This window comes from Hippopotamus amphibius, chromosome 16, assembly GCF_030028045.1.
Source record: "Hippopotamus amphibius kiboko isolate mHipAmp2 chromosome 16, mHipAmp2.hap2, whole genome shotgun sequence".
NCBI lineage: Eukaryota > Metazoa > Chordata > Mammalia > Artiodactyla > Hippopotamidae > Hippopotamus > Hippopotamus amphibius.
Window position 1 is genome coordinate 54,970,239 of NC_080201.1, and position 11,222 is coordinate 54,981,460.

Below are 11,222 nucleotides of genomic sequence, written 5' to 3' on the forward strand. Positions count from 1 at the left end.
TGCCGCCTGGACAGATCCGGGGTGCAGCACCCAGTCTCTCGCCCCCTTAAGTCCCCAAAGCCTTCCGCTCCGCCTCCCGTAACTCAGTGACCGGGACTCAACCCCAGCGACGGCCCCGCCTCCAGGGAAACCCGGGAAAGCCCCGAGCGGCGGGAGCCCCTCCCCGGGGCGGGGACAAGGGCTGCTGGGGAGGGGACAGGGGAGAGGCCCGCCTCTGCACTTCCCGCCCTCTTTCTCCCCCCCCCCCCCCCGCCGCCCCCAGCTCCTGCCTGCTTCTGAGTCATGCCCCCAACCAGCCAGGCCTGTTCCCCACCCACCAACCCCGCCCGGAATGGGAGGGGGACGTGGGGCAGAAGGGGAGCCAGACGGCCCCCGCCTCCTGGGCCCGGGCTTTGGTCGCTGTGACTCTGGTCTTGTGGCCCTGCGGCTCTTGCTGGCTCTCCGTCTCCGTCTCCCTCTTCCTCGGTGTCTCACGACTATGCCCCTCCGCCAAGTCTCTTTCTTTCTCTGTGCATCGAGGATTCCTGGAGCAACCACCCTTGTGCCCACTGGCTCAGGCTGGGTGCAGGGACCCCGCAGGAAGAGGCACATTCGGGGTTTCTCTGTGCACTCCCCACCGAACATCACCCCCAGCGAAGTTAAGACCCGAAGCTCAGGAGGCACATGGAGGAGGCAGAGATGGGGGCAGGGCAGGCAGAGGGATAGTGCCTGGGAGGAGGGTAGTCCCTGCCCTGGGTGCGTCTTTTCGCTCCCACAAAGGAGGAAACGGCTCAGAGAAGGGAAGTGCCTGGTCAAGGTCACCCAGCGAGGAAGTGGGAGTCAGGAATCGAACCCGCGACTTAGAGACCCCAATTGCCTCCCTGGGAGAGAGGCTGAGAAGCAGAGTGACAGAGAGATGGTGAGGGACTCAGAGACGATAGAGACAGAGACACTGAGAACAGAGACACAGAGACAGGGAGATGTCTATCCAGACCCGAGAGTCAGAGAGAGAGTTACAGACTGAGAGATACAGAGATAGAGACCTACAGCCAGAAAGACGAAAACACGGAGACAGAGCCGGAGCCCCGCAGACGCAGGGGTGGGGACCCCGCAACCCGCAACCCCGCCTCCTTCCCACCCCACCCCGCCCCCCGCCCCCCGCCGAGGCCCAGCCGCCCCGGGAGCCGTGGGGCCGGGAGGGGGCGGGCGCGGGGCGCGGCGCGGGCGGGGCGCTCGGCAGGCTGCACCGCGGGACGGCGGGAGCGGCGGCGGGTCCAGGAAACCCCTGGGGCGGACGGGTGGCCCCGGGGGGGCCGGGGGCGGGGAGGCGGGCGGCCGGCACCGCCCGGGCCGACAAAAGTCCCTTCAGTTCAGCCGGCGGCAGGGGAAGTCCCGGCGCTCGGCGCAACCACCCTCCCGTGCCGCCGAGCCCAGCCGCGCTCCGGCCGCCCGCTCGGCCGCCGTCCCCGGCGGCCCCATGCCCCGATGCCCCGCGGGGACCATGGACGAGGGGCCCGTGGACCTGCGCACCCGGCCCAAGGCCGCGGGACCCCCCGGCGCCGCGCTGCCGCTCCGCAAGCGCCCTCTGCGCGCGCCCTCCCCGGAGCCCGCCGCCCCCCGCGGCGCTGCAGGCCCCGTCGTCCCCCCGGATCCCCTCCGCGGTGGCCCCGACGCACCGGCGGTGCCCGCGCCCCCCCACGGTCTGGCCCGGCCAGAGGCAGTTTACTACCAGGGTGAGTGGCTTCCGCGGGTCATGGCCGGGTGGGGGCCCGGCAGTGCATAGGGTCACCACCCGAGCCAAGGGGCAGAGCTCGGCCGTAATATAGGGGGCCTCGGGCAGCTGAGGGACAGAAGCCAAGGTCCCAAGAGCACAGATATGGAGTTCCTGGGGAGCTGGGGGCACAACCTGAGGTCCCAGGGGTGCAGATATAGGAGCTTCAGGGAGCAGTACCTTGGGACACAGATATCGGGATTCTAGGAAGCTTGGGTGTCGGGGGCCCTAAGGGATAGAGCCCAGGGTCCGGATGCCACATATAGGGAGCCCAGAGACAGTGCCCAGCAGTACAGATATGGGTTCTCAGGGAATCAAGCCCCAGGAAAACAGAATTATAAACTCTTAAGAACCCAGTTATCTAGGGTTATAAGGAATGAGCATTTGGACCCAAGAAACTGGGGTTCTTGCCATCCCAAAATATATGTGTGGTCAAAGGGAGTCGGGAACAGAGACTGGGGTTCTAAGGAGTCAGATAGTAAAGATCCCCGGATGTCAAAATCTCGGGAACCAAGATATCGGGAGATGGTGGGAATTAGGAGAACAGAATTAGAGTTCTGAGCACCCCAATATATGGGATCACCAGGACCCAAGGAAGCCAGTCCAGATACTGGGGGTCCTAAGGAACCAGCAGGACAGAGATCTGGGTTTCTGAGCACCCATTTCTGGATGCTTGTAAGTGATCAGTGTCTCCACTGGGTCACAAGGTCAGATGGCCTTAGAAGGCTTGGGGACTGAGGATTCTAAGGATAGGGGCATGGGGAGTTCCGGGACTCAAGGATTTAGGGCCAGGAAGAAGGATTCAGGGGCCTCTGGGCAGAAGGCTTCAGGGTGTCAAGGCCTGGTGTTGGACACACAGGGACCAGGAAACTTGGGGGTTCAGGAATGTGAGCCCCCAAGGACCAGGAGATGACAGAGAAGGCCAAACACCATTCTCCCGATCCTGTCTCCGTCCCTGATCTCCAGGAGGGGGCAGCCCCTCTCACAGCTGTGCCCACCTCACCATCTCTGAATGACCCCCAGAGCTGCAGAGACCCCATGCCTAGTGCCTCCAGACCTTTGCCCAGTTTCTGCACCTTCCACCCCCTCAGAGTACAGCTTCCAGCTGTGCATCAGGAGGCCTGTCGCAGCCTTCTCCTTTTTCCCATTCCCCCATGAGAACCCGGGCCTCAGTTTTCCCCATCCGTGTGATGGGTGGATATGGATTTGCCTGCTACCACGGTCCCTTCCAACAGTTTGATCTGAACAGGTTTCTGGCACCACTCCCTCTCCCCAAACTCTGTACACATTCACCCCCACACACTACATCCAGTGCTTCATCCATCCTTACCTCCCTCAGCCACAAATTCACTCAGCAAACAGGCCCTGAGGTCCCCCTGCTGGGTGATGATGGGGGCTCAATCCTTAAGGGACTCTTTGCCTTTGCCTAGTAGGAGATGGGGCATCAGACACAAATAAAGATAAGTGACAATGAGAGTGTCCAGGGCTGGGGGGGAAGCTGCAGGATCCCAGTCGAGGGATGTGGTAGAAGAATTTGTCTTGAGCCTTGAGGACTCAGTAGGAGATGCAAAGGGATGTGGAAAAAAGGGCAGGTGACATGCAGGAGCAAAGGCCTGCAGGTGGGGGATGGGTTGAAGATCTGTGGCCTTGGCCTCATGTATGTCCTTTCTCTGCCCAGGACCTTTACTGTCCCTGTACCCCGCCATGGGCTCTCCCTTTCCTCTGCTGAACCTGCCTACACCCCTCTACCCCATGGTGTGCTCCATGGAACACCCCCTGTCAGCTGACATCGCCATGGCCACCCGTGCGGATGAGGATGGAGACACGTGAGTGACAGTCCCGCATCCAGGGAGGGTATTAGTATGGGTTGGGGTAACCAACCCTCCACCCACCTCACCTACCTAGCACAGCACAGGGGCACTCAGCGTGGGCTTTCAAGTTACCTCCGTCTGAGTTAGGATCCTGCCTCCCCCACTGTCTCTGAGACTTTGAGCAAGGCCCTTTCCCTCTCTGAGCCTCAGTTTCCTCTTCTGGAAAATGGGTACCCCAGAAGCACTTACCTCCTAGGACTCTTTTTGGAGCAGTGGGCTTCAAATTTCTTATTAAAATCCAAAACTGAGAAAGACATTTCACTGATTGATTTATGATATGAAATATGTTAATCTCCTAGCACTGAGCCTCCTAGGTTGAAAGTGCTCAATCTGTATTAATTAATGTTATTATTATCATTATTGCTTTTTACTAAGCCCAGCACATACACGCATATATAAACTTGAAATAAAAATTGCACAGAACAAAACACCCCTATGACATGGGATCTACTTTGGGGTTTTCTATTCTAGTCTATGTCGCTGTTTCCTGGTCATAGCCTACTAAATTAATTTGACGAGCCCTTAAGTTGATCTCACAAATCTCATGGTTTTATCACCTGCCATTTGAAGGACACGTTTCTGAGCTGCGTGAAGCTGCTGAGAAATCCTGCATGGGAGGGTTTAGCCCTGGGCCTAGCACACAGTAAGCCCCCGGTACACTTGACCACCATGTTTATTGTTTATTGTTATTCTATCAACCTCGGTTTGAATCTCAGCTGGCCACTTTCTCACCCCTCTCTACCTCAGTTTCCCTCTGTAAAAACAGGAACCATAAGATGAGCGTCTCTGAGGCAGGAATGAAATGATTTCTATAAAGCGATTATCTGGGGATGGGTTTGGGGACTGGAAACCACAGGTGGAGATGGGATGCACAAGCCTATTTCTGCAAGGAAAGGGGGGCCTCCACCACTGGCCTCTGGGTGGCTTCACATCTCCCAGCCTCAGTTTCCCTATCTGGACATCCGGGTTCATAATCACACTTAGGGTGCAGTGATATACACGCATACAATGCATAGAAAAGGGCCGGGCACACAGGAGGTGCTCAGTACATGGGAGTGGCTTTTGTTTGAACAGAGCTCCCAGGGTGGTTGTGGACTTATCCTCCTGAACCCAAGAAGGAGAAAGTGCCTGAGATATATATACACATATTGAGAGAGGGCTTGGTAAAACTAGTTCCCTCTGGGTACTTCTGGGGTCATCTGTGAAATAGATTTAATTTGTATCTGTCCCCAGGGGTGATTTGTTTGCAGCCTGTGAAAGCAGGGTGCAGAAGCCGACCTGGAACACCAGTCTCCAGCCCCACGCCCCAGCCGCCCTCCCCGCCCTCCCCCCTCTCCCCCAAAGCAAACACTTCTGCCTCAGCTGCCTGTTGGGGGAAATCCCTTCCCGCAGAACTTGACCGCAGCCCAGCTGCTCTGCCTCCCCCACGTCAGCACCCGTCACTCACTCGCAGCCTCCCCCTCCTGGCTCTCCCTCTAACCTTAACCCCTTCCGCTGGGGCCGAGACTTTACCGGAATGGGCAGCAGGCGCAGGCCTGGCGGGGGCGGGGGAGGGGGGACACGCTAGGTCTGGATCCCCAAAGCAGCAAAGCTACGGTTGGGAGGCTGGACTTCTAGGGATTCAAGAGAGTAAGACCTCAGGGCATTTGGACCGCCTCCCCACCACCAGCACCACGGAAAGGTCAGGGAGCTGGAAGTCTCGGTCTCCAAGAGAGGCGGGGACGCGTTCTGAATCCCAGAGAGCAGAGGTTGGGGTACGGCATTCCTTGACCCCTGAGCGGGTAAGGAGCAGGGAGCAAGGCAGCTTGGGGATCGAGAACTCGGAGGAAATGGGAAAGTCCGTATCTGCAAAGAGTTAGGGCGCCGTATTCCCGGGTCCCAAGAGATCCAGGGGATGGATGCCAGGATGTGGGGGAGAGGGAGCCAGCTGGAGTCTGAGCCCTGAAGGGTGGAGTTTCAGAGGGGTCCCCTGGCTGGAGGAGTTGGGGTCCTCACCCCCAGGGTAACGAGATCTCTTTGAGTTGGGCTCCCCTGTCCGCCCCACTCGAGGATGGAAGTTGGGGTGCCGGGGTGGCCGGGGTAGATCCCCGGCGAGACAGGCTTCCCTCCCCCGGGAGCAGGAAGCGGAGCCCCGCCCAGCAGACCTGTTACTGGAAGTCCGAGGGCTGGGCCGCCCCTCCCGTCCCCACTTCCTCCAGCCCCGCCCCACCCCCTGCGGCCCGCGCGTTTATGGGAACTCAGGCCTGGACGGTTTCTCTGAAATCATTTTCTCCCTCTGCCCTCACTTAACCCCGCCCGCCCCGAAGGGGACCCGGGCCGGGCATCCTGGGAGATGCAGGGAGGGGAGGGAGCCCTTCCCAAGGGGCCCCTGGCCCAGGTCCGACCCCTCCGCCAAGATTTCTTTTTCAATTTGGCCTTCAAGGCTCAGGATCCGAGTTTAGCGTGTCACCTGCGTAATCTCCTCCTGGGAGATGGGCGTTATTGTAGGCTATACTTTACCGCGGAGAAACCCGAAGCTGTAAAGGGCCACGTGACTTTGCCCCAGCCGCACTGCTAGAGAGATTTGCAAGCCGGGCCTGCTCAGCGCCTCCCCCACCCTCCCGCAAACCCCCTGGGGCTGCAGCATTTCTCCTCCTCCAGCACCTAGGGAACTGGATTCTGGATGCAGATTCCACAGTTGGGAGAACCGCTGTTCACCTCTCCTAGGCCCTGGTTTGTCAACAAGCAGTGGTGGGTGGGAAAGAAGTTGCTCCAGAACATGGCCTGTAAAGAAAGGTTGTGGGGCCTGTGTTACCTTCAGTGAGCCTTGTGCCCTCAGCGCCCCCCCGTCCCATGGTCACCTAAGACTGCCCTCAGCTCTAACTGGCTCTTCCAGATTCGGGGCCCTGGGAGGCGGGCAGGAAGTTGATTGGAAAGTGTTCTCCAGATCAGTGCCTGTGGGGATGGAGGAAGCAGGACTGGGCAGAGGGAGAATCTGAGCTGCTGTGTAGTTTCAACAGGGCCTCAGTTATCCCACAGGGAATGTTGCAGCTGGAGTGGCCTTCAGAGTTAGGGTCAGCAGGCTGGGCCTTCTTTGCCCACGTGGACAAGTCACTGGATGCCTTGGGGGGCGTCCACCCACCCCACCTACATGACTTGGGCAAGCAGCTCTTTTCATCAGAGGGTAATTCCCAGAGAGAGCCGAGAGCTGTCAACCTTCCCAGAAGCTGAGGGGGAGCGAGTCCTTCAGTCCGAAAGAGGGGATCTGGGTTGCACAGCCCAGCCTCCCAATGACCCCATCCCAGTTTGTCCCACCTCCCTTCTGGGCAAATCTTCCTCCACATACATACTCTTGGGTTGAGTGCTAAATGTGATCTCCGGTCACCACCAGTGGAGGCCTTGATGGTACTGAGTTCATCCCCACCCAATTCCACAGATGAGGAAACTGTGGCCCGGAGTGGGGTGGGAATGTGGTCACCAGCTTCAGGGATGGCCAGGGATCGTTGAGAAGGACTCATCTTATTCAGCGCGTGTTTGTCGAGCCCTTTCTCAGCACCAGCCACTGTCCTAGATGCTGGGCAGTGACGGAAGCAGACCAAACGCTCTACCCTGGCGGAGTTGACACTCTATGGGGGAGATTCAGACAGGAAACAAGTAAAGTGTACCACGTCAGGTGATGATGTGGAGGAAAATAAAGCTGGGGGGGGGGGGGAGGGAGCCGCTTCAGTACCATTTAGCAGAGGCCCAAATGAGGGGAGCTAGCCCTGCAGATATGGGGGAGGAGACTGTTCCGGGCAGAGGGAACAGCCAGTGCAAAGGCCTAGGAGGCAAGCATGCTTGGTATGTTCAAGGAACAGCAAGGAGGCTAGTGGCCAGAGTGGACTGAGAAGAGTGGCCAGAGACGAGGTCAAAAGGAATTGAAGAGGGGGAGGCAAGATCACACAGGGTCTGTGGGCCATGGTGAGGACTTTGATGATTCTGCACAGAAAAGGGGTGTGACCTGATGTAGGTTCTAAAAGGGTCCCTCTGGCTGCTATGTGGGGGACAGACAGTAGGGCAGGGTGGAATCAGGGAGGCCAGTGAGGAGGGGACAGTCCAGGCGGGAGATGATGGTGCCTGAAGCCTGAACCAGGATGGAGGGAGTGGGGGTGGGGAACAGTGGTTGGATTCTGGAGAAACTTCTAAAGGATCCTGCACATTTTGGAGCTAAGAGTATGGGGGTGAGAGGCAACCAGCCGCTAATGCCTGTGATCCTCCACCCCCAGGCCACTCCACATTGCCGTGGTGCAGGGCAACCTGCCAGCTGTGCATCGGCTAGTCAGCCTCTTCCAGCATGGCGGCCGGGAGCTGGATATCTACAACAACCTCCGGCAGGTGAGGCTGGGGGCCTGGGGGCCTGGATCTAATGGAAGAGGGGGCTGGGGACCTAGACTCCTGGGTCCTAGGGCAAGAAGAGCTGGGGGCCCTGACTCTTGAATCTGAGGAAGGAGATGTTCCAGATTTCTGGTTCCTGCCTAAGACTACCACTGGGGGTCAGGACTCAGAAATTCTGAGGGAGGCAGGACTGGGATGCAGGGAAAAGAACGGGTCCCTCACAGTCTGTGTTCCCCAGACACCGCTACACCTGGCCGTGATCACCACTTTGCCGTCTGTGGTTCGCCTCCTGGTGATGGCCGGAGCCAGCCCCATGGCACTGGACCGCCACGGCCAGACGGCAGCCCACCTGGCGTGCGAGCACCGCAGCCCGGCCTGCCTGCGGGCCCTGCTGGACAGCGCGGCAGGGGGCACCATGGACCTGGAGGCCCGCAATTATGACGGTGAGCACCTATCCGGGCGCAGGGTGGGGCCATCTGGCAGGACCCGGAGCCCTTCTGAGGCTGCAAAGCCCCAGGCCCAGGTTTAACTGAGTCTCCCTCTCCTTCAGGGCTCACCGCCCTGCACGTGGCCGTGAACACAGAGTGCCAAGAAGCGGTGCTGCTCTTGCTGGAGCACGGCGCGGACATCGACGCGGTGGTGAGTGCGCTTGGGCCGGGGGTGGGGCCAAGAGGAGCCGGAAGGGGCGGTGCCAACGGGGCGGGGCTTGAGTGGGAATGCGCCTGAGTGGGTGGGGTGGACCTTGAAGTATCCAAGGAGATTGAGATGCTGGACCAAGCGGTTGGGATTCGGGCCGCCGGCTCTTTGGGTAGCGCTGGGAGACGCTCAAAACCTTCCCTCCCTGCCGCAGGACATTAAGAGCGGCCGCTCCCCACTCATCCACGCTGTGGAAAACAACAGCCTTAGCATGGTGCAGCTGCTGCTGCAGGTGGGTACGGCCCCTGCCCGTGGCCTCTCGCCCACCCTTTCCTCTGGCACCAACCGGCTGTCGCCCCATCCCTGCCACCGACCCCGCCTTCCAGTTCTGGCTCTTACTCTTGCTAAGCTTCCAGCCCAGACCCTTCCTTCTAGGCCGCGTTCTGTCAACCTTAGGACTTAGCCCCTCCAAGCTACCAACTTGGAGGGTCTTCTCCCATTCCTCGTCCGCCCCGAAAACGCCCCAGGCCCCGCCCAGCTAGAGTCTTGCGGACCCTGCCTTCCGGCTTTGGCCCTGTCCCGGCGCTGTCCTTCCGCCCCGACTCCGTCCACGATCAGGCAGACCCTAGACCCTTCCCTTCTCTGACTCCGCCCCAGCTTTGGCCGGGGCTACAGAGTCCAGCTCGGGTCGATTTGGCGCTGCTCCCCGAATGCCGCTCTGTCCCGCCCTCTTTTCCAGCTTCCACGCTTCTATCACCCCACCCCGATCTGGCCCCGCCCCAGGTTGTGGCCCCCCCCACCAGCCCCGCCCCGCACGCTGGCCCCGCCCCACCCCGCGGCGGCGGTGGTCCTGACGCGCGCCTCCCCGCCCGCAGCACGGCGCCAACGTGAACGCGCAGATGTACTCGGGCAGCTCTGCGCTGCACTCGGCGTCCGGCCGAGGGCTCCTCCCGCTCGTGCGCACGCTGGTCCGCAGCGGCGCCGACAGCGGCCTCAAGAACTGTCACAACGACACGCCGCTCATGGTGGCGCGCAGCCGCCGGGTGAGTGAGCGCGCTGATTGCGGTGGGCGGGGGTGGTCTGTCGCAAGCGCCGGTGCGGGTGGATGTGACAGGTGAGTGGGCGCGTGTGTGCAGGAGATGCGGCTGTGCGCGTGTGCGCATCCCTGCCGGCGCGAGGAGGCCAGCCGGTGAGCCTGAGCGCGTGGGCGTGAGTTCTAGACAGAGGAGAGACTGAGGCACAAAGAAAGGAAGCGGCTTGTCCCCCTGACTTACAGAGAGGCTGTGCCCCCTGACCTAGGAGACCCCGTGAGCTAAGAGAGATGGAGAGAGGCGGGGCAGTGTGGGCAAGGGTGGCCTGGTGGTGACCCCCTCCCCCCCCCATCGTCCCACAGGTCATCGACATCTTGAGAGGGAAGGCCACACGGCCTGCTCCTGCATCCCAGCCTGAACCCTCCCCCGACCGGAGTGCCACCACCTCCCCTGAGAGCAGCAGCCGTCTCAGCTCCAATGGTGAGAAACCACCTCCCAGCCTCCAGCCCCTCAGCACTCTCCTCCCTCAGAACCCAGGAGCAGGGACCCCCAGCCCCCTTCTCCCTGGATCCAACGTCTCCCTGCCCTCACCCCTCCTCTCTGGTCTCTTTCCACAGGTCTTCTGTCAGCATCACCGCCTTCCTCGCCCTCCCAGTCTCCCCCCAAGGACCCCCCTGGATTCCCCATGGCTCCCCCCAATTTCTTCCTTCCTCCCTCATCTCCACCAACCTTCCTGCCCTTTGCCGGGGTCCTCAGAGCCCCTGGCCGGCCGGTGCCCCCCTCCCCAGCTCCAGGAGGCAGCTGAGAGGGATGGGGGGGCAGATCTTGGACTCATGAGGAGGGACCTCGCTGCCCTGTGGGGTCAGCCCTCCTGGAAACTGTGAAGATCTCACTCTGCCCCCCCCCACCCCTCAATCTTCTGGACCAGGATTTGCACAGAAGCACAGATATTTACCCATTATCCCCCTCTTCTCAGCACAGATATTCCCCTGTCTCCTCCCACCCCCAGCCCAGGACTCTTGCTCTGTTATTCTCAGGAACCAGTCTCCTGTCTGGAACTCCACCCAATCATTCATTTCCTTCGCCTCTCCCAGAGCTAGTTGAACTAAGGAACAGCCCTCCCCTCTGGGCTCTACGCAGTTCAATGAGGAGGGAGAGACGGGCTGTACCCAGGCACTGATACCAATGTAAATTATTAGGCTTTTTGGTTGGATTTCTTTTGTAATAAACTATTTTTGTACCATATCCCTGGCTTTGCTGGGCCTCTTTCATGAGGAAGTCTGGAGGAGGGGTGTGTGTGTGTGTGTGTGTACACCTGGGTGCTGTATCCCACTGACTCCATGTGAATATCAGACTGACAATAACATGTGTGGGCGACTGGGACTTCCAGTGTGTTGTAAGTGTTCTGTCATTGTGTCACTGTACCATTGTTCCTGGGGATGACATGACATGTGATTATCTTTCCAGAAGACCACGTTGGATTCCATAGTGACCTTGGGTGTGTGCATGTGCGTGTATGTGTGTTTCTGAAGGATTCTGAGGTGTATGGGTCCCTGTGGTACCACAGCTAACTGCTGTGTA

The 11,222-nt window shown here is 59.9% G+C and overlaps 1 protein-coding gene across 3 annotated transcripts; it reads left to right on the forward strand.

Moving 5' to 3' along the window:
- Nucleotides 1–1,222: 1,222 nt before the first annotated feature.
- BCL3 (BCL3 transcription coactivator) lies at nt 1,223–10,886 on the forward strand. 3 transcript variants are annotated; one of them, XM_057713364.1, is made up of 9 exons: nt 1,223–1,712; nt 3,429–3,576; nt 7,866–7,974; nt 8,213–8,417; nt 8,525–8,613; nt 8,825–8,902; nt 9,486–9,653; nt 10,004–10,121; nt 10,259–10,886. In XM_057713364.1, exons 1-9 carry the CDS (start codon nt 1,457–1,459, stop codon nt 10,444–10,446), a joined length of 1,359 nt encoding a protein of 452 aa, XP_057569347.1. In that variant the 5' UTR covers nt 1,223–1,456; the 3' UTR covers nt 10,447–10,886. The 3 variants fall into 3 exon arrangements, with proteins under 3 accessions (XP_057569347.1, XP_057569348.1, XP_057569345.1); XM_057713365.1 differs by having other exon boundaries at nt 8,558–8,613; XM_057713362.1 differs by having other exon boundaries at nt 10,004–10,886.
- The last annotated feature ends 336 nt before the right edge of the window (nt 10,887–11,222 follow it).

Bases quoted from the DNA above. Each gene is read 5' to 3' on its own strand.
- BCL3 (XM_057713362.1), top strand. From the start codon at position 1,457: ATGCCCCGATGCCCCGCGGGGACCATGGACGAGGGGCCCGTGGACCTG. The intron at 8,418-8,524 runs GTGAGCACCTAT...CCTCTCCTTCAG, and splicing joins GGAGGCCCGCAATTATGACG to GGCTCACCGCCCTGCACGTG. The intron at 8,614-8,824 runs GTGAGTGCGCTT...TCCCTGCCGCAG, and splicing joins GCGCGGACATCGACGCGGTG to GACATTAAGAGCGGCCGCTC.